General features: G+C 49.3%; 1 protein-coding gene across 1 annotated transcript in view; it reads left to right on the forward strand.

Moving 5' to 3' along the window:
* Window positions 1–27,403, forward strand: part of ARHGAP39 (Rho GTPase activating protein 39) — a 134,500-nt gene that overhangs the window by 62,262 nt on the left and 44,835 nt on the right. Inside the window, exon 2 of the mRNA XM_065629692.1 lies at window positions 20,550–20,981. Within this exon, the coding sequence (XP_065485764.1) occupies window positions 20,550–20,981 (432 nt within the window). The remainder of the gene's footprint in view (window positions 1–20,549; window positions 20,982–27,403) is intronic.

Raw genomic sequence — 27,403 nt, forward strand, 5'->3', positions numbered from 1 at the left:
ATAACCCCACAGTTCACACCATAAACCTTGAGAAGAGGGAGCAGGGTGGGTGTTTTTGTTCTTTTGGGGGGTTTATTTTGGTGTTGTTTTTTTTTTTTTTTTTGGAAGATGCACAGGATTTTCCCTAGTTGCAGAAAACTTTCTTCGTTCTCATCTTAAATTTCTTCCTTTTTTGCACAGTCTTGCCCCAGTCGGGACGCAGAATTTTCCTCTACTCTTATATGTAGGGACCTCGGGGAAGCTCCTGTGATATAAATGTCTGAGATTTACCGCAGGGAGCAGCTTTTCTCATCCTGGTCAACCATCCAGGCCAAGTTTTGAGGACTGTCCTATGGTTGTGGCGTTTGCTGGCCGAAGGGTGTGAGCATCAGGAATCTGCTGCTTCTGCCAGAGGAGCCTCTGGAAACAGCAAATGCTCCCACACCTGCCAAGTCACTCCCTCGTGGTGGGTTATTCCGTTTGGGATGGGGTTTTGCTCTTCTGGGCACCTTTCCTTTTAAAGTTTATTCCAAGGACTGGTGAAACATGAAAGCGTTTCATTTCGTTGCATTAATTTAATGTGATTCGTGTAGAAAAGTAGCCCTTTTAGGTGAAACGTTATTTATTGACTTCCCTGATTTATTTCTCAAATATCCAAATTTTAGTCCACAGACCAGAAAAAAAAAAAACCCACACATTTATTTCTGGCATTCTTTTTTTTTTTTTTTTAGTTTCAAGGTTATTTACACTTGTCTTGCAATTGTTCATTTTATCCTTAAGGTCAGCTCTTTTTTTTCCCCTAAGGGAGGGAAAGGAGAATGCAATTTTTCTCACAGGCTTTGCTGCGTACACTTGATAAAAATTGACTTTGTCATCTCATCCAAGAGCACTCATGGAAAGTCTTTGAAAATGGTTGATCTGCTTCACTCCAGCACTTTTTTGGAATGATTTACCTTCTATAAAAGCACAGTGATTCCACGTGGGGCTGATAGAAAAGGTGAGAAGTTTGGAAAACATGGTGCAGAAGGGTACCCTTGCTTTTCAGCTTGTTATATATGTAATAAAGTATTTTTCCAGTGCTACGCTCGGTTATTTCCTCATGCAGGGGCTTTACAATGCAGCATGAGAAGGTTTGCACGCTGGAGGTGGGAATCCAGGACTCTTTAGGACCATCTTTCATCCAAACAGGTTAATCGCGTTCTAAGATTTGCTTGTGTGCTTTTATCATGCCAGAAATAACAAATCGAAATTCCAGATGGAGCAGGAACCCTTCGTTTCATTGATTCTTCCTCACACCTTTGTCTTCCCTCCCATATGTATCCATGACATCTTGTTCTTAGATTATAAAGTGCTCTAGTCCTGGAAATCATAGAATCACAGAATAGTTTGGGCTGGAGGGACCTTCAAAACTCATCCAGTGCCCCCCCTGCCATGAGCAGCGACATCGGCACCAGCTCAGGTTGCTCAGAGCCCCGTCCAGCCTGGCCTGGGATGTCTCCAGGGATGGTTCAGCCACCACCTCTCTGGCCAACCTGGGCCAGGCTCTCACCACCTTCAGGGGCAACAATTTCTTCCTTATATCTAGTTTGAATTTCCCCTCTTTCAGTTTAAAAGCATCACTCCTCGTCCTGTCACTACCTGCCCTTGTGAAAAGTCCCTCTCCAGCTTTCTTGTAGGTCCCTTTAGGTGCTGGAGACCACACTAAGGTCTCCCTGGAGCTTCTCCTCCCCAGGCTGAACCCCCAGCTGTCTCAGCCTTTCTCCCCAGAGCTGTTCAGCCCTCGGCCCATTCCCGTGTCCCTCCTCTGTCCCGCTCCCACAGCTCCGTGTCTGGCTGGTGCTGGGAGCCCAGAGCTGGACGCAGAGCTCAGGGGGTCAGGACACGGGGGCACAGGGGCAGGATCCCCCTCTCCACCTGCTGCTCACGCTGCTCTGGGTGCAGCCCAGGACACGATTGATTTTCTGGGCCAGGTCATGTCCAATCTTTAATCATTAAGGGAGTGGAGCATCTCTCTTATGAGGGAAGGCTGGAAGAGCTGGGTCTCTTTAGCTTGGAGAAGAGGAGACTGAGGGCTGACTCATTCATGGGGATCAATATGGAAAGGGGGAGTGTCAGGAGGATGGAGCCAGGCTCTTCTGGGTGACAGCCAGTGACAGGACAAGGGGCAATGGGTGCAAACTGGAACACAGGAGGTTCCACTTAAATCTGAGAAGAAACTTGTTCCCTCCCGGTGAGGGTGCCAGAGCCTGGCCCAGGCTGCCCAGGGAGGTTGTGGAGTCTCCTTCTCTGCAGACATTCCAACCCGCCTGGACACCTTCTGTGTAACCTCAGCTGGGTGTTCCTGCTCCGGCGGGGGGTTGCACTGGATGAGCTTCCAAGGTCCCTTCCAACCCCTGACATCCTGGGATTCTGTGATCTACCAGCCCTCCCAAGTCCTTCTCTGCAGGGCTGCTCCATCCATCCATCCATCCATCCATCCATCCATCCATCCATCCATCCCTACCCTAGATTGATACCAAGGGTTGCCCCAACCCATGTGCAGGACCTTGCACTTGGCCTTGTTGAACCTCATGATGTTCACATGAGCATGTTGATTTTGCCTGTGTCATGGTGACCATCAAAGCTGCTTCTGACTTACAAGCTCTTGGTTTTGGGGCGCCCTTCTGCTGCTGCATCAATTCTAGCAGGCATAATGATGGAGGAGATGCCGATCTCACAGGGTGTCGCCTTCAAGTGGTCACAAAATCTGCACAACCACCAGGAGAATTTTAAATTTAATTCATGGAAGGTGTTTGCATCCCATCAGGAGCAGGAATGGTCCTGGGGAAGGGGTAACGTAAAGAATCGCAACTGGATGCTCAGGGCTCCACCAGGAAGGTGCGAGCCCATATTTCTCCTAGACGGGGCGAAGATTTGGGGGAAGGGGGGGACGGGGCACAACCTGCTTATCGAACTCGTTTTTAAATCACCCTGGCAGCCTGAATGACAGATTTCACACCAACTGTGCCGAGCGATTGGGTTCTGCGCCCGGGCACGAGGCGCGCGGATCGGAGTGATTTATAATAGCGGAACATATGGCCAGGTTTGGGTGCGGGTGGCGGGTGTTTCCCCTCCCTTTTGCCTCTGCTTTTTGTCCCTGCTTGTGTCTGGAGGAAAATAATGAGGCTTTTTTGCTTTCTACCGCTTGTTCTGGTCGCAAAATACAGTGCGTGGGGGGTAGGGAAGGAGCTGAGGGAGTGAGGAGCAGAAATTCTGATGGGTCCAGTGCACGGCTGTAAATTTGCTCCCGAATTTCTGGAGAGATTTTGTGCTGGGTAAACCTGCACGCAGCAAACTTCTGCTCGGGAGGGGGTTCTTTTACTAAATAAGATTTGCTGTCTAGGGCCACCGCCTTGGTGCTTTGGGGCGCCGAGCGCTTCGTGTTTTACAGCGTTATTTCCCAGTCCTATAAATATCACCGCATCGCTGTTGGGAAGAGGGGAAGCGCCGCTTCCTAATGTTTTCTTCCCATCAGAGCAGGACCGAGAGGTTATCCGATACTTAGGCAGGAGCAGGCTCTTGCTGGTAATCTCTCCGTCGTTGTCCAGAAAGGTCATCTCGTCTTACAGGCTCTAATTGCTCCAGTCATCGCAGGGATTTTGAGGGTCAAACCTGGCATTTATGAGACGCGGCAACTGCAACAGTTAAACCGAGTCGACATCCTGGGAACAAGGATTGCTTGTTTTTTTATCCCCGGGCTTTCTGCAGGCCTGCTTGGCGTGACTCATCCCAAGTCACCGTCCCTCCTCCTCCTCCTCCTCCTCCTCGATTCCTCCCGTTGTCCCCAGCGCAGCCGCCACAGGAAATCAAATGATGTCAGGACCGTGACAGGTGGCTGCTTTTGGCCTCGAAAACGGGGCGAATCACCTGCTCGCCGGCAGCTGCCGCTTCCAGCCCTGCTTCCACCGCTGCTGAGGCTCGCGCGTGAGTTAGGACAAGGTCTTCCTGCCTCGCCTTAAGCCAAAACGCCCCTAAGACCCCGCTTGGTATTTGCAAGGCGGGCACTTGACCCCGGCGAAGCTCTGCCAAAGTTTAATCTTGCTCTGGCAAGCCCACGGGGAGGACGCATATTTTTCTCCGTATGTCAGATCTGGTGTTCGTAGTTCCCCTAAGTCGGTCTTTCGCAGACCTCCGGTTTCTTAAATATTTTGGAGTTCAAAAGCACAGGGTGTCCTTTCAGCCTCGCTTTCCACAACTTGCGGTTGGGTTTAGCAAATCTGTGAAAACAACCTTTTCCAGACACCCGTGCGATGCTAGTTAATACTGAAGATAAAAATAGTTTATTGTGGGTTATTCCCCGTTCTCCATTATCAAATATTCTCCTTTTCCTCCCGGTGATGTTTGTCACGGGAGCTCTCGTGGAAGGACAAACTCGGCACCGGGGCCAACCACAGTACCACAGCTGCAAGTTAAATATTTAAGGGTGTGTATTTACAGGCTTGCAATCCTGTGCTGTAAACTGCTTTAACTTCCCCACTTTAAGATGGTATTAACCTCTTGTGCTCCAATACCGCGTGAATTCACAGAGAGAAAGCGTGAATTTTCCTGCTTTGGTGGAATTTTTGTCCTTTTCTTGCTGCCTTCGGACCCCGATGGCTTTGGGGACCCCGCTCTTGCAGCGGCACTGACATCGCAGTGTGACGCCTTATGGCTCATGGTTATAAATTTCCTGCTCCTTTAAGGACTGTCTCATCGTCACCGGTGTAAGAGTGTCACTTGGGCTTGCTGTCCCCATCCACGCGTTGGCTTTTTTTCCATTTAGGCTTTACCTCGTCTAGTTCTGACGCAGTGAATTAACTCTTTGTCCTTCCAGATTGAGTCAAGTTGGAGCTACAGCTGCATTGAAATGAAGGTTTTTTCCTTCATCAACGAGTTAAAAAAATAGTCATTCAAGGAAAGGGTGACTTGCACACGTGGTGAGGAGGGTCAGGATTCAGCAGCTGCCACTGTCCGTGCTGGAATGTGCCCAGCTGCCAAACGAGCTGTCGCTGCCCCTAACTTGGCTTTTTTTGCCCCTAAATATCCTCAGGGACACTGATCCTCCTGTCCCCAGAGCTCAGTCTTAGAACCACAGGATGATTTGGGTTAGAAGGGACCTCTGAAGACCATCTAGTCCAAGCACCTTCAATGAGCAGGGACATCTTCCCCCAGATCTGGTCTTGAATGTCTCCAGGGATGGGGCATCCACCACCTCTCTGGGCAACCTGGGCCAGGCGCTCACCACCCTCATCATAAAATATTTCTTCCTTATCAATCCTCCATCAACATTATGCATCTTGGAGCTTGTCCCTTTCTGTTTGTCCTGAAGCAGGTTTTCGTTTGGGGGATTTTTTTCCCCATGTAAAAAACAACTTTTAGCTTTAGGGTAGCAGATCTAAGAAAATCCTCAGGATGGGATCACAGCACCTGGGATCAAACCACAACAAACAAGGGACATCCCAGCACGTAGAGAGCACCGTAGTGGCATAAACCTTGCAAAAACGGTCAAGAAAAAAAGACCCCAGCTTAGCTGAGCTGCAGTAAAGACCCAGCTTAGCTGAACTGCATTAAAGACCTGTCTCTGCATCGGCTCTGCCAGGGCGGTGGTGCAGCTGGGCACACAGCCATGGGGAATTTGGGGGAAAAAAGAAATAATAATAGCACGCTTGCCAGTATTTTTATAGACTTTGCTGGCTGGGAGCTCAGCTTTGTCATGTTTGATATACGGACCCCAATGTGCTTGTTTTCACGATATCGGAATTGAAATGGGAGCTCTTGGGATTTGCAGAATCCTTTTTTTGCAGAGATTTTTGGGGGTGGGGGTGAGTTTCTGCCCTCAGTTCTGATCACTCCTGGTTTTTCTTGAGTTGCTACAGGTTGTTTCTTGCTTTTGGCAAATGGCTTAAAGTTCAAAGCATTCCACTCAATATTTCACACTTCCAAAATTGCAAAGATATTATAACTATTAATAACACATAAATCATCTTTCCTCTGAAGATTTTGATTGGAAAAGCAAAACAGGATTTTTTTTTTTTTTTTAAGAAGCATTAGAGCCAGTGTTGGCAAGTCTCAGTGCTCGGGTGATCTTCAGTCTGATTTTTAGAAACTTCAGAGCTGAAAATTTGGGTTTGTGAATACAACACTGACACTAAAGTTGTACTGATGTCTAGACCTGATGTGGGGAGACACAGATGGCGTGTTCTTACGGTGCCAGCACAGATGAAGCCACCATCCATAATGATCCCTCTTTAAGGTGGAAACCATCTGCTACGTTGCTTTGAGGAGACGCATCTTCACCCAGCACCCAATTCAGTCCCACCTTGGAGGTTGGGCAAGAGCCACCTTGGAAAACCAACTCTACTTGTCCCAAAATTGCTCCGCAAACCCCAGCACTGAGGCATCTCTGAGTGACTAAGGCGTAAGATAAGTCAGCGTAATATTTCTCGCCGGTTGATTTGGCTGGAAAGACATGGTTTGGATCCACTGGTTTGGATCTGGTTTGACTGGAAACCCATGTGGTCTTAGAGATTTAAACCAAAAAAATTCTGGATACGTCATAAGAAAGCTCTTCTGCTGGGCTGGTGGATCTTTTGGGTGTCTATGATCAATGGAAATGCCATCAGTAAATCAAAGTTTCTTAGCAAGCAATGTGCGATTGCTTTTGGGATGCAACCATAGCATCCTGGGGAGGATGCTGGCTGCATCCCTGGCTGCGTGGATGGGTATCCCGCGTGTCCCGACCCCTTCTCCAGGAGCTACACCTGCTCTAGCTCATTCCATGGAACCTCCAGCTCCTTCTGCCACCTTTTTTGTGCGGGCAACGACAGCAAATAACCTGGACGGCTCAGCCCAATGCTGAGCTGTCTGGTCCTCAGCAAAGAGACAATTTGTGTCTTTCTGTCCTCATCCATCCCTTCTCTTTGAAAGAAAACTTCTCAAAGGCTGACATTCTCAAGACCTTGACCTCTCCAGCTTGGTCAAAACAAGCCGACAAGCTAAAAAGTTATTAGTTGGTGTATGGAGAGATATCGGATCACATAAGCCTCTGGCTAAAATGCTCGAGCTACTTCGAGAAGCTCGAGGTCAACCCGGCAAATTTGCTGCTTTCATGCAGATACTTGATTCATCTCTGCCTGTTTGCGTTATCTGCTTTCTGGCAGCTTTCTAGACTCTTTCTTTTTTTTTTTAATTTAAAGGAGATAATGCACAGCTAACGCCCGCGCTGTGAAGTTTAGATTGGGAGCGTCAGTACTTGCCAGAAAGCGGTTGAACTCGCTCTGATAAGAGGGAAAGAAATCGGATCCGTCCGATCCTCTTTCTGAAGACGTCCTTTGAAGCCGCGGGTTGCGTTTTGGTTTTTTTTCTGTGCAAGCTGGTGTCTCATTCCCATGTCCTCTAGGCCAGAAGGGATGTAACAGTGCCAAAGACATCGATGCAAAATGGGCTGTTGGGCGACGGGAGGGGCAGAAAAGCTTCGCACGGCTTCAACTCCACTCTCTGCAGAAAATATTTCCCCGGGAAGGGGAAAAAAATGTCTGGGACAGAGCAGGGTGATCCTTCCCTGCGGTACTTTGCTGTTTCCGGGGATTTCCTAACCTTGGAATATCCTATTTAATAGCTACCGATGGGCTTGTCCTTCTTGAACTCGTCTAATTCTCTTTTGAATCCATTTGTGGGGTTTGGCCGCATTGCTGAATACATTCCACAGCTTAATTATGTGCTATGAAAAGTAATTTCCTTTAGTTGTCTTTTAAACCTCCTGGCTGATAACTCCAAAGCAACCAATAAAACACGGCCTGAAAAATAAATGAGTAATGATTTCCTAGTCCTCTTCCCCGCATTACTTTTTGGGTATCATCTGAGACTGGATTTTCAGCAGCGTCTCTACCGATTTAAAATAATCTTGTTGTTTTATTTTACGTTCCTTCGGGTCTTCTATATTCCAGGATGTCCTGGCTATCCTTTCCTAGGTCTAGCATATATATATATATATATATATATATATATATATTTGAATTTAGTTTTCCTGCTTTAGCCTTCATTTTGGTTGCTTTTTTCTCTCCTTGTTTATCCATCAGCTATTCCTCACACCCACTCACGTGCCGTTTCCTAATAGATTCCTTTATTGAAGCTTTAATTTTCTTTTACCATTTCCATTTGAGTTTAGTTTCTATGGGAACAGAAAAAAGAAAAAAAAAAAAAGATAGAAATGGAAACTGCCTCCTCTCGTCTTCCTACCGGGACACGTATTTTGTATATATGGTGCTGTAGGTGGGAGAGGCTGAAGTTCAGGAGGCTGCTTGGCTTCATCCAACAGGTCTTGTGTGAGCGAGCGATGGGGTTACATCAGGCAGTGGGTTACAACACGATGTTGTTATATACTAACGTATTTACACTTGGGGGCAAAAAAGCTCGAAAACCTCCATGAGAATGTCTGCGAGCAGAAATACTCGCGAATCAGGCTCCTGCCCTCCCAGGGACCGTTCCTTGCTGTTAAGCCTGAGATCTCTGGGAGTGAATCTCATCCCAAATCTCAGGGATTTTCTGGTTTGAAAGCCTTGAGATAATGGTTGGTCCAATGCTGGAGAACATCACACATCCAGGGATAGATTTTCTGGTTTGAAAGCCTTGAGATAATGGTTGGTCCAACGGTGGAGAGCATCAGATATCCAGGGATTGGTTTTCTGGTTTGAAAGCCTTAAGACAATGGTTGGTCCAATGTTGGAGAACGTCAGACGTCAAGGGATGGATTTTCTGGTTTGGAAGCCCTGAGTTGATGCTCGGTCCAATGCTGGAGAACATCAGACGTCAAGGGATGGATTTTCTGGTTTGGAAGCCCTGAGATGATGCTCGGTCCTACACTGGAGGACATCAGATGTCCAGGGATGGGTTTTTCTGGTTTGGGAGCCTTGAGATGATGGTTGGTCTGATGCTGGAGGACATCAAATGTCCTTCTTGGGTCTCAGCTCCTGAGTCCCTGGTGGAGTCAACTCATGGTGGGGAGGAAGCAGCACGTTGAAGTGATGCTCTCCCTTAGAATCATAGAATCATTTTGGTTGGAAAAGACCCTCGCGATTATCAAGTCCAACTGTTAACCCAACCCTGGCACTAAACCGTGTCCCTAAGAACCCCCTTTGATCAGAGGGAGATGCACCTTCCCCTGCCCTGCGTGGACAAGGCAGCCTCTGCACACAGAGCAAATCTTGACCAAGTGCTGCTTAGGTTTGTTCCTTCTGCATTTCACAAGGTTTTTCTCACAGTTCATCCATGATTAGGGAAGACTAATTTCATTTGTACTCGCCCTTTGCCTCTTGAGCAGACCTTTGCGAAGAAGCAAAGGCTTATGCAAGATCCCTGCAGTTCCCATAGTGATTGTAATATTAATATTTAAAAGCGGCGTTATCCAGTTATCTATTTCTTCAGAAAAGGAGCTGGCAGGAGCTGTAGTTCCCCGTGTCAAGCTGGCAGAGAGAGCTGGGAGGCTTAACCCTATGCAAAAATCCTCCTCCATGGTTTGGCTTCCAGAAGTTGTGCAGAAGAAGCCTGACGAGCTGGGAGCGAGTGGTCCAGGAGCTTTCTCAGAAATCATTTCGAGTGAACCGCCTGCAGCGATGCTGCATCTAAATACGTGTCGTCCCAGTTTAACCAGAGCCAGGAATGACTTAGGGGGTGTAATTTAGATTGCAAATTACTCTCGAGTTGCAAATCTCATGTTCATACCTCCAGCGAGTAAAAGGCACCAGGTGACTTAGGGGTAGTTTAGCGCGGACACTGTAGGTTCTGCCATGTTGTCCCTAAGTGCATGCGGACCTTTTCTAGAGCAGCTGCCTGAGCAGGGGGGTCCAAAACAGCGTCACTCAAACCTGGTTTGTGTTTCAGCTGCCAAATTCCCTCCAGACGACTAAAATACACAATGGTTTTCTGCGCAAGCTGCTCTGCCTTTGAACAGCAAAGGGGGATGGCCAGGATGATGCAGCATTGAGCAGAAAAGTGTCTGAGATGCCTTCAAACAACCCCTACACAGCAAGGAAAAGGACTCTCAAAGCTCTTCCAATGTATGGCATGCAAAAAAAAAAGATCCTGCTTGTTTCAGGGTTTAAATTTTAAACTAGAAGAGTGCAGGTTTAGCCTAGATATAAGGAAGAAATTTGTTACGATGAGGGTGATGAGAGCCTGGCCCAGGTTGCCCAGATTGGTGGTGGATGACCCATCCCTGGAGACATCCCAGGCCAGGCTGGACGGGGCTCTGAGCAACCTGAGCTGGTGCCGATGTCCCTGCTCATGGCACGGGGGGCACTGGGGGAGCTTTGAAGGTTCTTTCCAACCCAAACCCTTCTGTGATGCTATGGACAGGACTTCGTGTAACCTGATCGGGTTGAAGATGTCCCTCATGGAAGGAGGAGGTCTAGATGGTCTTCAATGGTCCCTTCCAACCCAAACCTCATGGACTAGATGACTTTTAGGGGTCCCTTCCAATATAAACCATTCAATGATTCTGTGAACTGGACCACCTGGCTGCAGATTTGTACCTGCTGTTGCAGAACTGGGACAAATGCAGGAGGTTGGACTAGATGATCTTCAAAGGTTCCTCCCAATCCAAAGCTTTCTGTGATGCTACGGACAGGGCTTTGGTTGACCCCATCTGGTTGAAGATGTCCCCCATTGAAGGGGGATGGTCTAGATGGTCTTCAAGAGTCCCTTCCAACCCAAATTATTCGATGGTTCTATGATACACGGTGATTCAGTTCCGTTCAACTGAAAATCATTTTTCTCAGACTTGCTGGCTAGGTGGCATCTCATCTTTTCCCAAAGCGAGTCCCTTGGGCTCCGGTTCTGCCTCACTCCTTTCAGTCACTGGAGCTTCCACCGTTCACTGGAGGGCATGAAGGAGAGAAAGTCTGGAAAAGTCCAGCCTTGCTTGGAATCACTTGTTTACACTCATTTTCCTGGTCCTTTCTCTGGTGCAAGTTGAACTGCGCTGCCAGAGGGGGACTATGAGATTTTTTTCTTTTTTTTTTTTTAATTTCTGAACAGAGTAGGCGGTTGTTGTGCAACTCGGAGAAGTTATTTATACATTTCTGTACTCTGCCCTTATCCCGCGGTGTGCTTTCCTCCTACAGCGCGGCCGTGGGCGGAGAACTGCAGCTCCATTTCTTCCTGGAAGGTCTTTTTTTTGTTCACTTTACTACCAGAAATGAAAGCTGGAGGTACCGAGTTAGACTTAACAAGCCCTGGGGGCAAGAATTTCATCTTCTCTTTCACATCTTTCCAAGGCATTGATCACTCTGCCTTTGGACCCAAAAATATCTTCACGGGCTGTAATTTTTCAGACTGCCGGAGACGTAGGAGACCTGGGGTTTGTGGAGGTTGGCACATGAAGCCGTCTTCTCCACGGCGTCCCACTGCTCGAGGAATGCTTCTCTTCTGTACAAACAGTCCCAAAAACCTGTGGGCAGGATCAGGACTCGCTGTGTCGCTCTCATTAACGACCCTCCGTGGTGGTGCTAATTGCTTGAAGCTTCCACTGAAGACCAAGGGCAGGAGGCTTCTCATAGAATCATTGAATCGTTTCAGTTGGAAAAGACCCCCAGGATCATCGAGTCCAACCATAACCTGACTCCAGCACTAAACCACGTCCCTAAGAACCTTGTCTAAACGCCTTTTCAACCCCTCCAGGGATGGTGACTCCACCACTGCCCTTCTCGGTGAGGGTCGACACTTCTTGGTGTAAATCCTGGTGCTCTCCCAAAAGCAAGATCTAATTCAGGGTAGTTTGGGCACGATGTTCGGGAGACTGAAGATGACAACTCCAGTGGAAGGTCACAATGTCCTGCAGAGCCCAGACTTGTTGGAGAATGCAGTAATTAAATACTTTGGGGCATATCTATGGGCCCAGTGTAGCTGGTATCTGAAAAAAAACTTAAAACCAATCTGATTTCCAACCTCACAGATACAGAATGTCTGAGGTTCGCGTTGAGTGGGCAACGGAGCTGGTGAGGGGCTGGAGCACGAGTGTGACGGGAGCAGCTGAGGGAGCTGGGGGTTCAGCTGGAGAACAGGAGCTGAGGGGAGACCTTCTGATCTCTGACCTGCCTGAAAGGAGCTTGGAGCCAGGGGGGGTCGGGCTCTGCTCCCCAGGAACAAGCGCCAGGAGCAGAGGAAACGGCCTCAAGTTGTGCCAGGGGAGGTTGAGGTTGGATCTGGGGAACAATTTCTTCCCCAAAGGGCTGTGGGGCATTGGAACAGGCTGCCCAGGGCAGTGCTGGAGTCACCATCCCTGGAGGGGTTGGACAGACGGACATGAGGTTCTCAGGGACATGGGGTAGTACCAGGAGTGGGTTAGCGGTTGGACTCAATGATTTTGAGGGTCTCTTCCAACCAAAATGATTCTATGATTCTATGAATAGGCTTTGACACTCATAGAAAGGCTTTCATAGAATTTTCCCCTGAAGCTCATCATCTGGTCTAGCAGGAGATGGTGCGTGGTAGGGAGGAGAGTGGTCAACCTCGTGCTCACAGTGGTCTACTGGGACGGTGGGAGAGACTTCCCCTTGGAAAGTCTAGTTCGTGCCACTCGTTATCCTACAAAAGAGGTACTACTGGTGCCACAGTATGGTTGGGACCATGTTGCACCATGATTATGGATTATTCAGGTAGTCTGAGATGACGTCGGAGCCCCTACTGCCCTTAGGAACTCCTGAGCACCCTTGCAGTGGACTTCAACAGCCCTGGAGTGAGCTCGGTGTCCCCATCACACCCCCATGATCTTGGTTCTTCTCTACTTTTCATGGTTTCTTAAATTAGCATGAAATTTCTGGCCCGTTTTATGCCTTTTTTTTTTTTTTTCATTTTTTCCCCATGGTTCCTTTCCATCCTGTCTACTCAGGTAATGATAAATGGTTTTTCATAGAAAATAATTTGGTTTGAATCCGGAGATGCTGGGAGCAATCAGCGAGCACTTGAGGACATGGTTGCATGCCAAAAGTTTGAAATTTTGAGGTTTACTGATTATGTTCGAAGGACCAATCTGGGAAAGGGGGGGAATTTCAGACAAAATCAGAGCTCAGGATCCAGCCTGATGCTCCAGCAGCTCCTGGCTTTGATCCGTAACTACATAAATCCCCCAAACCTTGCAGCTTGTAAGGATCTGGAATAAAATCCAGCACGTGACAGCCAGCAGCACTGCATCCTCTGCCAGGCTGTAGCTATTTCAGGACAGTGGGAAAAAACAAACAAAAGACCTCTGCTCCCTCCTGACACGGATCCGCAGTCATTTCAGTGATGGCAAAAGCACTGACAAGGCAGAGATTGAACTCTGAAGCCTCCTTAGGAAATAATAAACTTTTCTATCAAAGCGAATCAGACGTAAATTGGCCCCAGTCTTTGCTTGTACCTTTCGAATAAAATTAAAAAAAAAAAAAAAAAGGAGGAAAATCTTGCTCTGGCAGGCAAGAGCTGTCGGCTGCACGTTGTAACGCCGCGCGGGTTTGATGGGGACGGGATGTGACGTTCTGTGCAATGTCAGGGGAAGGTTAGCGGGCTGACGCGGAGACGACTCGACGTGATGTAACTATCACGGCTCCGGTCGACAGCAGGAAGGTCGCGGCATGGGGGACATGATGGGGCTGTCAGGAGACGTTAATTCGCGTCGGTTTTGCGGGTGGTGGGGGGTCCGTTCCCGCAGTGGGAGAGCGGCGTCTCGAACCTCGCGACTTGGAGAAAAAAAAGAAACAAAACTTCAATTTGATGGGGATTGGCAGGGAACTGGAGCGGAGATGCTGGCTGTGAGGCTCGTCTGCTGCCTGATGCGCTCGCGATTTCCAGGAGTGATAAGAAATAAGATTTTTTACAATGAGGGTGGTGAAACACTGGCCCAGGTTGGCCAGAGAGGTGGTGGGTGCCCCATCTGTGGAGACACCTCAGGCCAGGCTGGACGGGGCTCTGAGCAACCTGAGCTGGTGCCGATGTCCCTGCTCATGGCAAGGGAGTGGAACTAGATAACCTTTGAAGGTCCCTTCCAACCTAAACCACAATTCTATGGTTCTCTGCCCATTGAGCTACAGCGACTGCTCTTCTGCCCCCTTGTAGATGTGGTGATGTGGTGCAGCCTAGTTCCTTGCGATGGAGATGAACTGAAATTATTTTGTGATCGTCACGGATTTGCCCAAAGACCATTATTACTGTGGTGTGATGGATGCAGGACAACTAGAGTCAAGCTGCCACATAGTTGTCTTGGGATTTTGGGAGGACCGTGCCCAATTTTGGGCTTCATCTAGCAGGATGACTCCCTAGGCAGGGCAAGGACCAGCGTGCGTGGGCAGCACAACCATTTCATGGTTTGGCTTTCCAGAGGAGCCAAGAGTGGAGCTGCAGAAGCCGTTTGTATGGTTAAGGATCCGTGTGTTAACCAGTCCTGGTGGCACCTTGCTTCTCCATTTATCAACTCCCCGGCTCGGCATCGTCACCCCAAGCAGGTAACTCCTGCTCGGTAGGAAAGGCTGCATTATTTTTTGACAACTCCATCCCACTCAAAGCTTTTCTGCCGGCTCCTGCTGCCACAGCAAGAAGTTCTGCTCCTTTGGTAGCCCGCCCTGATTTTTTTTTTCAAGCTGCCGCATCTGTCAGGCCAGTTAGCGAAGACGTATTATACCTTTCAGGTTAATGATGTATTTTCATAGAAATGTTCACGGGCACTGAAATTACTAGTGCAGAAACAAGCCCCAGCTCCCAAACGCTTTGATATTCTGCTAACTATGATCTACCTACAGTTAATAGTGGTTTATCGCTGATGCTCAGCAATTCTGTATCTGCACTGGGCCTGCATTCATCAGCCTGGGCTTTCTAAGGCTTGGCTCCCAGGAACTACATGTTTTGGTGGCTTAAACTTCTTATTTTTTAGGCAAAATATTCCTGCAAAATAACGTGCATAATAAACCAAACCGTCCTGCTCAGAGCCAGATTATATTCTAGATTATAGATCATCCCTGGAGACATCCCAGGCCAGGCTGGACGGGACTCTGAGCAACCTGATCTGGGTGAAAATGTCCCTGCTCATGGCAGGGGTTGGACCAGATGAGCTTTGAAGGTCCCTTCCAACCCAAACTGTTCTACGATTAATTTAATTTTAATTTTAAGAGTGGGAACGAGATGGTAATAACCTTCTTTGTGGAATTATGCACTAGCAGGGGGATTTTGTTTCTTGGACATGTTTGGATCTGGAGCATCACCTGGAGGTGAGAGATGTAGCTACTATGGGAGCAAAGAACCCCAGGTGCTTTAGAGCTTCTTCCAAGTGCCGCCTTCTCGCTCTTCTAGGGTAGACTTGGGCCAGGTCTCCAAAACCTGGCCGAGGAGCGGGAACTTGAATTGCTGTCACTGTGTTAACCTGAAGCCTAAGGTCTGGGTACAGATGATTCTCCTTCTTCTTCCTGAGTGTCATTTGCTTCTTCTTGGAGGCTTCAAGAGTTAAAAAAATATATATTCAAGGTTCTTCCCCCTCCAGTTGCACCAGAGGCCCTTGCTCTGAGCCGTTTCTGGCTGAGATGCCCTTCGGATCGATGAGGGCTTCTGACCCCATTACCCTCTGACACAGAAAGTTGCTTGCTCAGGTCTTTTTCCCCTCGTAACTGCAGTTATCAATAAATTCCAAGTCGTTTTAAGTGTAAAACACTTTGAAATTTAAGCCTCTCGTAATCGGATTGGCTCATTGCATTAATTGCTGTGGTGTCAGGAGGGATACAGAGGAGACTTTCTGGATTCACGTCTGGATGAGCCGTGAGTGATACTGAGCACTGGGTCAAGTTGCCCAAGAGCCTCTCTGAGGCCACATTAACCTTAATGATACAAGTTCTGGCTCGTTAAAACCCAACTTGTATCACAACACAAGTGCTATAAGGCCTCTGATGGCCCCCACACCTCGTGGTCGTTGGTAGGAACCATCGTTCATTGTCACAGCCTGAACTTCACAGGGGTAGGAGGTTCGACATTCCACATGTGTCCAGGGTCCATCAGGAAGATGCTCATTGCACATGGAGGTGACCAACAGCATCCCCCGAGCATCCCTTCAGCATTTCCTGCATCCAGCACCCCCCAAAAAAGGAGGTTTCCAAGGAGATGGCAGTGCCATGAATTAAATACGCAGCAACTGGTACTACAACGGTTGAAGCAATGGGGCGTGTGGTGGAAACACCTGGAAAAGATGAACGGGAGGACCTGAACAGCGGGATGTCCGTGCAGGGTTTCTACAGCAACAAGGCGAGATGGATTATTTGTTCTTTCCTGGCCTTCTCACTGCATCTCCGATCCCATATTGCTGCGGGGTGGAGGAGGGAATACACAGCGTTATTGCCATAGAACCAAATCTGCTTCCTAGGGAAGCTGAGGGTGAGGATCCTCACCTTAAACAGCAAAATAAGGTGTCTCGCACTTGAAGTTCAGTTGGTTCTCGTGGGCTTTTGAATAAAGTTATGAAGTTAAACTGAGACCAGGGTTCGTTTCACCTGGCTTTGCATTTTCAGGAATGTCATCCAAGCATCAGCTGGGCTCCTTTTCTGGGCAACGCAGGGAAAAAATGGATTTTGGATGAGTCTCCGGGCTTTTTGGAGCCTTTCCTTTACCATGAGGTGGAGCTTTTCTAGGCAGCACCATGAGTCAGAGGCTCCATGGGGACTTTTCATGCTGCTGCATGAATTATAAATTCCTTTAACCCCACGGCTATAAGGTCTGCGCTGTCTTGGACCATACTCAATGTGCTATTTAAATTTAGTTTACACTGCCCAGCGCTATGAGACAAATCTATTTGTCTACCAGAGCTTGCGGAAGAATTCTCCTGTTACCCAACGAGGAGGGTTTTTTGGCTGATGTGGTAAATAATGATGGTAATTCCAGGCCAAGATTGCATCTGGTACCCAGATTAGTTGTGTTGAACCTACAGCAGCAGCATGTTGCCCACCTACCCATTATCCCCACTGCTGACGTTGTACCTGGGAAATTCTGTACATGGACCCTATTTTGGGCAAATATTCAGGAATTTTAGACTTGAGGTTTTGCACTTCTGGGAGAAAAAATGCGACATGGGAGGGTTTATTGCAAAACTTAAGATAGGGTCTGGAATAAGATATGTTTTCATGCCCCGTCTCCAAGTCTTGTGGCTTTTTCTCACCAAATTTGCTATCGCACGGGTACATCAGCCACTTCAGGCACATGGATTTTGTTTAACTTTCAGCAGCTGAATCTCAGATTTGTGTATCTGATGGAATTTTTTTGTTTTTCTCTCTTTTTTTCTGCCCAGCGTGGGGCTGGGGAAGGTGGCCCTTGGCTATTGATCCTCCACATTGTGAAGGTGCGGAGTATTGAGCTGCTTGAGTTGATGAATTACCCCGGTAAATTAAAAGACTCGGCAGAAAGGAGAAATGTGAGCAATAAATTTCTTCTCCAACAGCAGGGAAAATAATGATGCAGAGAGAGAGAACCTGTAGCCCAGACACCACCCGGTGTTATTAAGCTGATAATTCATGGTGGAAACCAAGAGGATATTAAGGGTTGTAGGACAAAACGTCCTACATTTCCTTAACTTTTTCCTTTGAGATGCTGCAAGCTTTGACCTTGGCAGGTTTATAGCCCATGATGATCCAGTTGGGTCCAAACCGATGTTTTTCAAGCTCCATGGGGCTATTTTTATTTTTTCCTAGTCTAGTCCTGTCCTGTCCTATCCTATCCTATCCCCATCCCATCCCCACCCCATCCATCCCATCCCATCCTTTTTATTCTAGTCTAGTCTAGTCCAGCTCCCATTTCACCTTGATGCAGATAAACCCAGTATCTTCTCGACAGGAGGATCCAAAGCTCTGCCAAAGCAGCCACCCTTCACCTCATGGAGGTTGTTTTAAACCAGGGTGGTCAAAGAGATGCATTAAAAGTGGGAGCCGAGCGCTGACATCGATCTAGGACCAATAGAAAATGCTGGGTTGGTTTCGTCACGCTCAGACCCAAATTAAAGCCTTCAGTGGGAACCTGGAGAAAATATTTAACTCTACAAAGCTGGAGTTGGCCTCCAGCTGGACTGTCGTGCTGCATTAAGGCCACTCGTTAGGGCTGAGTTTTGCAGGATGAGACGAGCCATGGTACAGGATTTCCACTTCTCCTGGTGCTTTTAATCTCCGTTCTGCAAGGAAAAGCTTGACTGTGGCTTTTTCTCTCGATGCCAAGAAGAGGTAGAGACATTTTCATCACTTTGGTGTGTTTGTTCAAAGCTGGGAACCTCTGGCACCTGAAAAGCTGGCTCTTGTTTTTCTAATCCAGTGGTTTAAATCAAATTGGAAGATAAGTTCGACCCACTGGAGGGCTTGGGGCTGCCAGGGGCAGGTAAATGCCCCCCTAGGACTTTTTTTCTTGCAAGTCCTTGAGCAAATTGAGCATTTCTGAAAACCCCACTGGGGACTCGCTCCCAGTAAAAGGCGACAAGATGCGATCCATCACTTGTCTGACTCACTGGATGTGTCAGTTTTAAATGCCACCTAATTTGATAAGCTGCGCTTAGCACGCCGGGAGCTTTTTTTTTTCCCTTATCCATTTCTGTGCCTTTCTTAACAGGCTTGTAAATGCAGACGAAGAAAAATTCCGAGTAAGAAATTTTATTTAATACGATCATCCCTTGTACCTTTTAACATAAGCCCACACAAAGGTAAAGAATTTGAATAAAATGTGGCTGCCTGTAAGCCTTGGGTATCCCCTGGATTAGCAAAAGGTGACACCTGCAGTGTTTGGGGTAATCTGAAAAATCGGTTAAATTGTCTGTTCTTTGGGATTACGACTTCCTTTAATCCTCTTTTGCATTTCTCAGCTCCGTTTGCTGCTTTATGATTTCAACAACTGCCTTTGCTGTGTTTCTTCGTGAGCGTGGTCACTGCGTTGGGCTGATGGTGCCTTGGCTTAGCTCAGCACGGAATGGGGCGGTGGGAGGAAGGTTAAACCATGTTTTTTGCTCCAGATTTTGGTGATGAGCTCCATAGTCTATGCAGAGACCAACGTCAAACCGACTCTTAATTTAATAAATGCACACAGGGGGCATCGAGCAGCGTGTAGCTGAGCTCTTCATCTTGGAATCCAGTGATAGGATGCATGGGAATGGTTCAAAGCTGCACCAGAGGGGGTTTAGACTGGACATTAAGAAGCATTTCTTTAACAAGAGGGTGGTCAAACACTGGAACAGGCTTCCTAGAGAGATGGTCGGTGCCTCAAGCCTGTCAGTGTCTCAGAGGCATTTGGACAAAGCTCTTAATAACATGATTTAACTTTTGCTCAGCCTTCAAGTGGTCAGTTGGACTAGATGATCGTTGTAGGTCCCTTCCAATCAAAAATATTCCCTTCTCTCTTCTCTTCTCTTCTCTTCTCTTCTCTTCTCTTCTCTTCTCTTCTCCTCTCCTCTCCTCTCCTCTCCTCTCCTCTCCTCTCTTCTCCTCTTCCCCTCTTCCCTTCTTCCCCTCTTCTCCTCTTCTCCCTTTCCCTTTCCCTTCCCTTCCCTTCCCTTCCCTTCCCTTCCCTTCCCTTCCCTTCCCTTCCTTTCCCCTCTCTTCTTCTTCTTCTTCTCCTCCTCTTCTTCTTCTCCTTCTTCTTCTCCTTCTTCTTCTCTCCTTATTCCATTCCATTCCTTTCCATTCCATTCCATTCCATTCCATTCCTCAGCATGGATCCCAGGACAAGGTTGGGTCTGTTCTCCCCTCGCTGGCTCCATCCCTCCCACCGTTGGCTTTCGGTGTTGCTGCAGCCCATGGTTATCGCCAAGTCGAGGTGTGTCGGGGCGGGTGGTTTGGGGAAGGTGCCGGAGGTGGGACCCACACACCAGAGAGCCGGTGCCTTCGCCTGGTGTTGAAATTGAGACAGAGGGAAGCGGTGTTGGCAGAACCGCGCCAACACACCGGGGTTCGCGCCGGGGAGCGGCTGTGCTTGAAACCGTCGGTTTTGAGTTTTGCACAAGCAAATGCTGCCAGGCTTGGCCGTCTGGTTGGCCACGCCGAGCTGCGGGGTGGTCTTGCAGAAGAAGTAAGTTCATCACCAGGTTGGTGCCTCCATCTGTGCTCTGTCCCTCCCGTCTCTTGCTTCCCCCCTGCCCTGCAGTGCTGATGTTCTGAGCACCCTGCAGCCGTGGGGTCTGGCCCCCAAGAATTCAGACTGTAAAACTCAGAGGGATCGGGGTGGAAGCCGAGAGCGGAGGCGAATGCTGGGGTGCCGTAACCCCGGCGTGTATTTTCACCGGCTTACAGACTTACTGAATTCTCCTAGAAGCTGAAAAGCGGCAACTGGTTTGCAGCCCTTTGCAAATACTGTATGTAGTGTAAATAGCACTGCGGGACTCAGCGTCGATGTGGGGGGGAAGAAAAGAGTTGCTGTCCCCACCCAAGCTGCTCTTCTTCTCCGTCCTGCCCACCCAGGTGTCGCAAGTGTTCACGGCGAGCGTCGAATCACAGAATCATAGAATGGTTTGGGTTGGAAGGGACCTTCAGAGATTCTCTTGTTGAAATCTCTTTTTCTTTTCTCTGTTTGTTCTCCTCCAGGCTGGAATGGGTGGAAATCATCGAGCCACGAACCCGGGAGCGCATGTACGCCAACCTCATCACGGGGGAGTGCGTGTGGGACCCCCCCGCCGGGGTGCGGATCAAGCGCACCAATGAGAACCAGTGGTGGGAGCTCTTCGACCCCAACACCTCCCGCTTCTACTACTACAATGCCACCACGCAGAGGACGGTGTGGCACCGGCCGCAGAACTGCGACATCATCCCCCTGGCCAAGCTGCAAACCCTGAAGCAGAACACGGAATCGCCCAGGGCTTCCACGGAGAACAGCCCCGGGAGGAGCAGCAATGTCAGCAGGGAGGGCAGCACCAGCTCCTCGCTGGAACAGGAGCTGGAGGGCAGCGAGAAGGCGCAGGAGCAGAGGTCGAGCCGTCAGTCCACCCAATACACCGTGGTGAAAGAAGAAACGGAGAGGTAAAAGCAAGGCCGGCTCTGCCGTCACGTCGTAACTGAGCTCAATGACGGGTTGTTGGGGCAATAAAATTGCAAGTTCAGATGCTCTGATAGTTTTCCTCGCGCTGTGGAAGAGCAGAGAGCAGAGCCCTTGTCCTGTAGCTCTTTATTCTGTTGTCTAGAGGTATTTTATGGACAACTCCTCTAGCTGGATTGCTCATGGGTCTGTGCACCAAGTCTTGCTCCTCCATAACACAATTATAGGAGGAAGAGGTGTAAGCAGCTGTGAAAGCTGTTCCTCCTCGTTAGGGGCAACTTAGGTGTTCCCTCCGGAAAGGTACGTTAGAGAAATTATTTCTTGTCCTCTGAAATACATGGTTTTAGAGAGTGACACGGTTTTAAATGATTTCTCTGGATAAGATCTCCCTAATGAGGGAGGACGATTCACGCTACAACCACAGGTTGTCCCACTGGTCTGTGGAGCTCCTGGCAGAGATGATTTCTCTTGTAAAATAGAAGCTTTAAACTGCACAGGGAGTTAGCGCTCGGTTCCTAAAGTCCTGCTGCATATAGATAACGTATTGAGACATCCGCATTGCTACTCCATGTGCTTTGTTTCATGCTTTTAGGGCTTGCAGGCTGCAAATCAGGGCGTTCGTTAGTTAATATATTCATATTCTCTTCAGTGACGCCTCTAACAACATTGATAACCCAACAGTTGGTAGAGCAATCGGCAGCGCAGTTTCTGCTCCCAAACTCGTTCTGCTTATGCAGCCGGCGCACAGAAACTGCGGCCGGGTGATCTCACGGCCACGTAGGACGAGAACAGGATCTCCCAGCTCAGCGAGCGCTTTCATGTGGGACCTCGGGCGCAGCCTGGCCCCCGCGCGTCTGGCCCGTGAGGGGAGGTTTAATCTCCCTCGGCTTTTGGAAGATCCTCTGATAAGATCACCAAGTGTGGGGATGGCATCTTCCTTCGCAAGGCAGGTGCTTTTTGGAGAGGTGGTTGGTTTTGATGTTCGATTACAGAGATGCCAGGTGGCAGACACGGCTGCCCACCGTGACCAGGTCTAGCTGGGTCTGTTGAGGGTACGCCGCCAACTATTTAAGCCAGTCTTTGCTTGCCCGTCCCCCAAAATACCAAGCCCTGACTTTAGATAGGACAAAGGGTGATGCTTTTAAGCTAAAAGAGGGGAGATCAAGACTAGAAATAAGGAAGAAATTTTTTATTATGAGGGTGGTGAGAGCCTGGCCCAGGTTGGCCAGAGAGGTGGTGGATGACCCATCCCTGGAGACATCCCAGGCCAGGCTGGACGGGGCTCTGAGCAACCTGAGCTGGTGCCAATGTCCCTGCTCATGGCAGGGGTGGCACTGGGTGAACTTTCAAGGTCCCTTCCAACCCAAACCAGTCCATGATTCTATGATTCACTAAGCTCTGGAGCGGGTCTCTTGACCCCCATGTCCTGGCTGGAAAAAATCCCATTCCCTCATTGACCTTCCCCTCTTAAAAACTGAACTGGGCATGCTGGAAAGCCTGGAAAGCTTTGCTGAGACCTCAAGGTCGCCGGGACCCATTAAGGAAGAGACTTCTGAATGTCAAGGAACCCTTGGAGGGGGTGAGGATGCTGCCACGTGGTCTGTTGCTACCGCGCATCCTTGCGGGTCTTGCCACGAGGGAGGTCTGACTGCAAAAACACCCTTATTCCCGCCAGAAATGGGATGGTCTTTGCTGCAGCTGACTCAAGGGAAGGGGAGATGCTGTGGGTTGAAAGGGGAGATGTGATTGAGCCTGGTAGACGTGGCACTTCCAGCAGGGATGGGGCAGATGGGAAGCTGCAGAAACATCAGTGTAGTGCAAGCGAATGGTTAAATCATTGAATCATGGAATCATTTAAGTTGAAAAGACCCTCAAAATCATTGAGTCCAACCATTAACCCAACCCTGGCACTATCCCGTGTCCCTGAGAACCTCATCTCAGCATCTGTCCAACCCCTCCAGGGATGGTGACTCCAGCACTGCCCTGGGCAGCCTGTTCCAATGCCCCACAGCCCTTTGGGGAAGAAATTGTTCCCCAGATCCAACCTCAACCTCCCCTGGCGCAACTTGAGGCCGTTTCCTCTGCTCCTGGCGCTTGTTCCTGGGGAGCAGAGCCCGACCCCCCCTGGCTCCAAGCTCCTTTCAGGCAGGTCAGAGATCAGAAGGTCTCCCCTCAGCTCCTGTTCTCCAGCTGAACCCCCAGCTCCCTCAGCCGCTTCAGAATCTACCTGGAACGGGTCTGGAAGTGAGTAAAGCACATTCTGACGTGATGAGTGCTGGAGGGAACTGCCAGGGATGCTGTGATGGAGCGTTTACTCCATGACACCGGGGATGACCCGTAGCTGGACGACCAAAGAAGGTTTTATCCAGATCTGATTTCTGTATCAAAGCACACATGAAAAAAGAGGTCTTGCTTATGCCAATCCACAGGAAAGCTTCCAGGGACACAGAGATTTCATCTCCAGAAGTGGCTGATGCTCTCAAGCCCGGGACAGATAAGCCGAACATGAGCTGCACAAATTAAAAATTGATTTTTGATGGCAGCGATAGCAGCTGCAAAGGGCAGAGCCAGTTCAGGCGTTTTGTGCCTCGAGCTTCTCAGCATTGGGGGTATCTCTGTGTTTTAGCGTTGCTTTCTCACCACGAGTTACTTTGGGGCACAAGCCAAATAAATACGTATTTCTATACAATATACTTGTTTCTGTACCTGTCCGGGTCTTAAAATTTAGGAAAGCTGCTTCAGGCAAGGAGTGTTACAGCGCAGATGAACCAGGTGTTTCTTTTGGGGCTTAAAATACCTGAAGAAATTAGGAGACAATAAGTACCATGTCTCTTCATACCTGAGGCATTGTTAGGAAACCACTCGGTGGAGGTCAGACAGTTGCTGGCTCTTAGTGGCCCTGTGGACGAAGCTTTTTTTTAATTTTTACCCTCACTTTTACTTATAAGCATTAAAATATGTATCGCCAGGGGTGTCCTGGGGTCACAGAATCATCAATGGTTTGGGTTGGAAGGGACCTCCAAAGGTGATCTAGTCCAACCCCCTGCCATGAGCAGGGACATCTTCACCCAGATCAGGTTGCTCAGAGCCCCGTCCAACCTGACCTTGAACATTTCCAGGGATGGAATGACCTTAGAAGGCTGGTTTTGGCAAGGCCAGACCTACTGGATGCTGCTCAAGTGCTCGTGGGGCTCAAGGGTGTTGGAGATCCCACCAGGAACCACCGACCTCTTAGCACCCAAGGCTGCATCTGAGCCTTGATGTCCATGGGAAGGAGGGACCATAAGATGGGGTCAATACGTGCGATATCGGGAGTCAAGGGGCAATTATTCAGGATCACCTCTGCATGGGGCAGTTGGTGTTTCTGAGCATCAACCCCAACAACCCTGAGCTGATGATGGATATGAGCATCACGTGTTGCGTTGGAGGTAACAACTGGAAATACTCGATTTGCATCAAAAGGAGGAAATGGAGGGGGATTATTTGTGAGGCTGGGGAAGGGGCGGATCTGAAAAATGGGGTGGTGTGGGGCAGGTTGAGTAATCGCCTTCAGCCAGGGACATGGTTGAAGTCTCCTTGGCAGGACAAATTAAAAAGATGTTTTTCCAGTGCTTGGTTTTGTTTCCAAGAAGAAACAAGGCCGGAAGGGTCATCTGGTGAAACCTGCTGCTCCAAATTACATAACATTAAATATTATCATAATTTCAACAAGGGTTTCTGGCTGTTCCCCTTTCTGAACTTGTCTGGTCTTAGAAGGAAAATCAGGGGAAGTGGACAAGTCTTGAGCAACTGATCTCCTTGGAATTTGCACTCAGAGGTGCCCCACACCCTGCGGTGACGGGAGGATTTGGGAACCGGTGCATCTGGTTTGGTAGGAGATGGCAGAGGCTGCTCCGAGTTCATTCCTCATGTCCTCCGTGCAGCTGTAGACCACATTGGGGCTGGTCCCATCACACGTGCTTAGGTCGGGGATCCCTCAGCCCCTGCATCCACAAGGAACGTGCTGTGGCCAAGCGCTTGGGTCTCACTGGTCTTGCCTTACGCAGTTTTAATGAGGTGGGATTTGCATGTAGCTATAATTAGCAGCTGGATCCGGCTCCGGAGACCGTGGTAGGAAGCTCTGCTGTGTTGTCTCAACTTGGTGAGCCGGCGTCTGCTCATCTTTGGGACCTCAATAACATGTTTGTCTTGGTGGTCAGCAAAGTTGGGGGTTGGATTAGATGACCTTTGAAGGTCCCTTCCAACCCAAACCATTCGATGATTCAGAGGTAGGGTACTTCCCAGCAGGAATTTCTCGCTTCTGCCGTCTTGCCCTAGACTTTGCCGTGCTTATCTTAAAAAAAATTACTTTTCTACAAAGCGGAACTTGACAGCTGTGAAATCGCCGCGCGGGCTGCAGCCGACACGTCGGATGGGTTTTATGTCAGGTCACTGAGTTTTTCTACGCTGTCTGAGAGTGTCTGTGGTTACTGGGCCGTGCAGAAGCTTTTCATTGTTCAAAATCCTTGGAGAAGGCTTTGTGGGGGCAGAGAGGACCTTCTCTCCGGAGCTCATGGTGTCACCCACCGAGGACTCTGCTGTGCCACCAGCGAGCAGCATCTCTGCCCCCACTTCACCACAGAATCATAAAATAGTTTGGGTTGGGAGGAACCTTTGAAGAACATCTAGTCTAACCCCTGCCATGAGCTGGGACATCTTCACCCAGCTCAGGTTGCTCAGAGCCCCGTCCAGCCTGGCCTGGGATGTCTCCAGGGATGGGGCAAGTCACCAAGGAGGGGTGACAAGTGAAGGGTTGAAGGACAAGCAGATGGACCTTCTCTGACCATCGGAAGAGCTTCCCTTGGACCACCACACAGGACCTTTTGATAACAGAGGGTCTTTACCAAAGTCCCATCTGCTGTGAAATCGTGCCCAAGTTATTTCTCAAGACTTGCATTTTTCTTGCAATCTCCCCCCTCCCCAATTCCAAGGCCGGGTGCAATATTGTACAAGATAAAACGCAGCAGTTAAATCTTCCCAAATTAAGCGTAGCTGAGCTGAAATAGCTGAGGGGTATTTCCTTGCAAACCCATCCCCGGGTCGCGATGGAGCTGTCTGGGATCGAGGTGTGACGGTAATCGGTCCTGTCAGGTGTCTGGGGCAGAGCGGGGCGGCTGCAGGTAAACGCGCGGCTTTAAAACACAAATTCTGCTCCCCGACACAGGCACGAGCCACGTTCTGACTGCAAAGAGCCCCCCCAAAAAAGCAGCTTCGCAATTTGGAAGATGACTCAAACCTAGAAAAAGTGTGTTTTGGGTGTCTGGGGAGCTGTTTCTCTGTGCCTCGTGTGAACAAAACCAGAATTTTATTTGCTATTCTCGCATTTTTTATCCTTTTTTTCTGAAGGCGTCGGGCAGACCTGCCATGCGCAGCTTTGGAGCGCAGGTGGATCAAGGACATAAGTCTCAGCAGCATCTGCTGCACCAGGATTTTCGAGGTCCCTGCAGGGATCATAGAATCATCGGGTGGTTTGGGTTGAAGGGACCTTCAAAGCTCATCTAGTCCAACCCCTGCCATGAGCAGGGACATCTTCACCGGCTCAGGTTGCTCAGAGCCCCGTCCAGCCTGGCCTGGGATGTCTCCAGGGATGGGGCATCCACCACCTTCTCCAAAACAAACCTCCACTATGAAGAAAAACAGAGGAAAGACGTGGGGTTCCTTCATAAAGACATGCAGCAGGGCCGCAGCACTGATCAGATCCCAAAGACCTTCCTTCCCAAAGTCTTGCCTCCAGCAGTAGCGTAATGCATGAAATTCAGAGCATTTCTTCACCCAAAGGTTGGATTTTCCCAGCTGGATGACATCTCCATGACGGGTGGCAGGTCTGTTCCTGAGGGTGCTGCGGGTGCTGGCTACATGGGGCATGTTCCTTTCCATCTCAAGGGCTGGATGTCAAGGAGATCTTCTCCTGCAGCTGGGTCAGCATCACACCAGCAGACCAGCTACTTGATGGGAAGGGGTGAACAAGCCCTCTGCACCGCTGTGCCAAGAGCAAGTGGTTCTCCTCGATTTGGTGAGGCCATACCTCTAATCCTGGGGTCAGTTTTGAGCCCCTCACACCAAGAAAGGCCTTGAGGTGCTGGAGCGAGTTGGGAGAAGGGAACGGAGCTGGTGAGGGGCTGGAGCACAAGGGTGACGGGAGCGGCTGAGGGAGCTGGGGGTTCAGCTGGAGAACAGGAGCTGAGGGGAGACCTTCTGATCTCTGACCTGCCTGAAAGGAGCTTGGAGCCAGGGGGGTCGGGCTCTGCTCCCCAGGAACAAGCGCCAGGAGCAGAGGAAACGGCCTCAAGTTGCGCCAGGGGAGGCTGAGGTTGGATCTGGGGAACAATTTCTTCCCCAAAGGGCTGTGGGGCATTGGAACAGGCTG

Source organism: Caloenas nicobarica, chromosome 2 (genome assembly GCF_036013445.1).
Source record: "Caloenas nicobarica isolate bCalNic1 chromosome 2, bCalNic1.hap1, whole genome shotgun sequence".
In the NCBI taxonomy this organism is placed as follows: domain Eukaryota; kingdom Metazoa; phylum Chordata; class Aves; order Columbiformes; family Columbidae; genus Caloenas; species Caloenas nicobarica.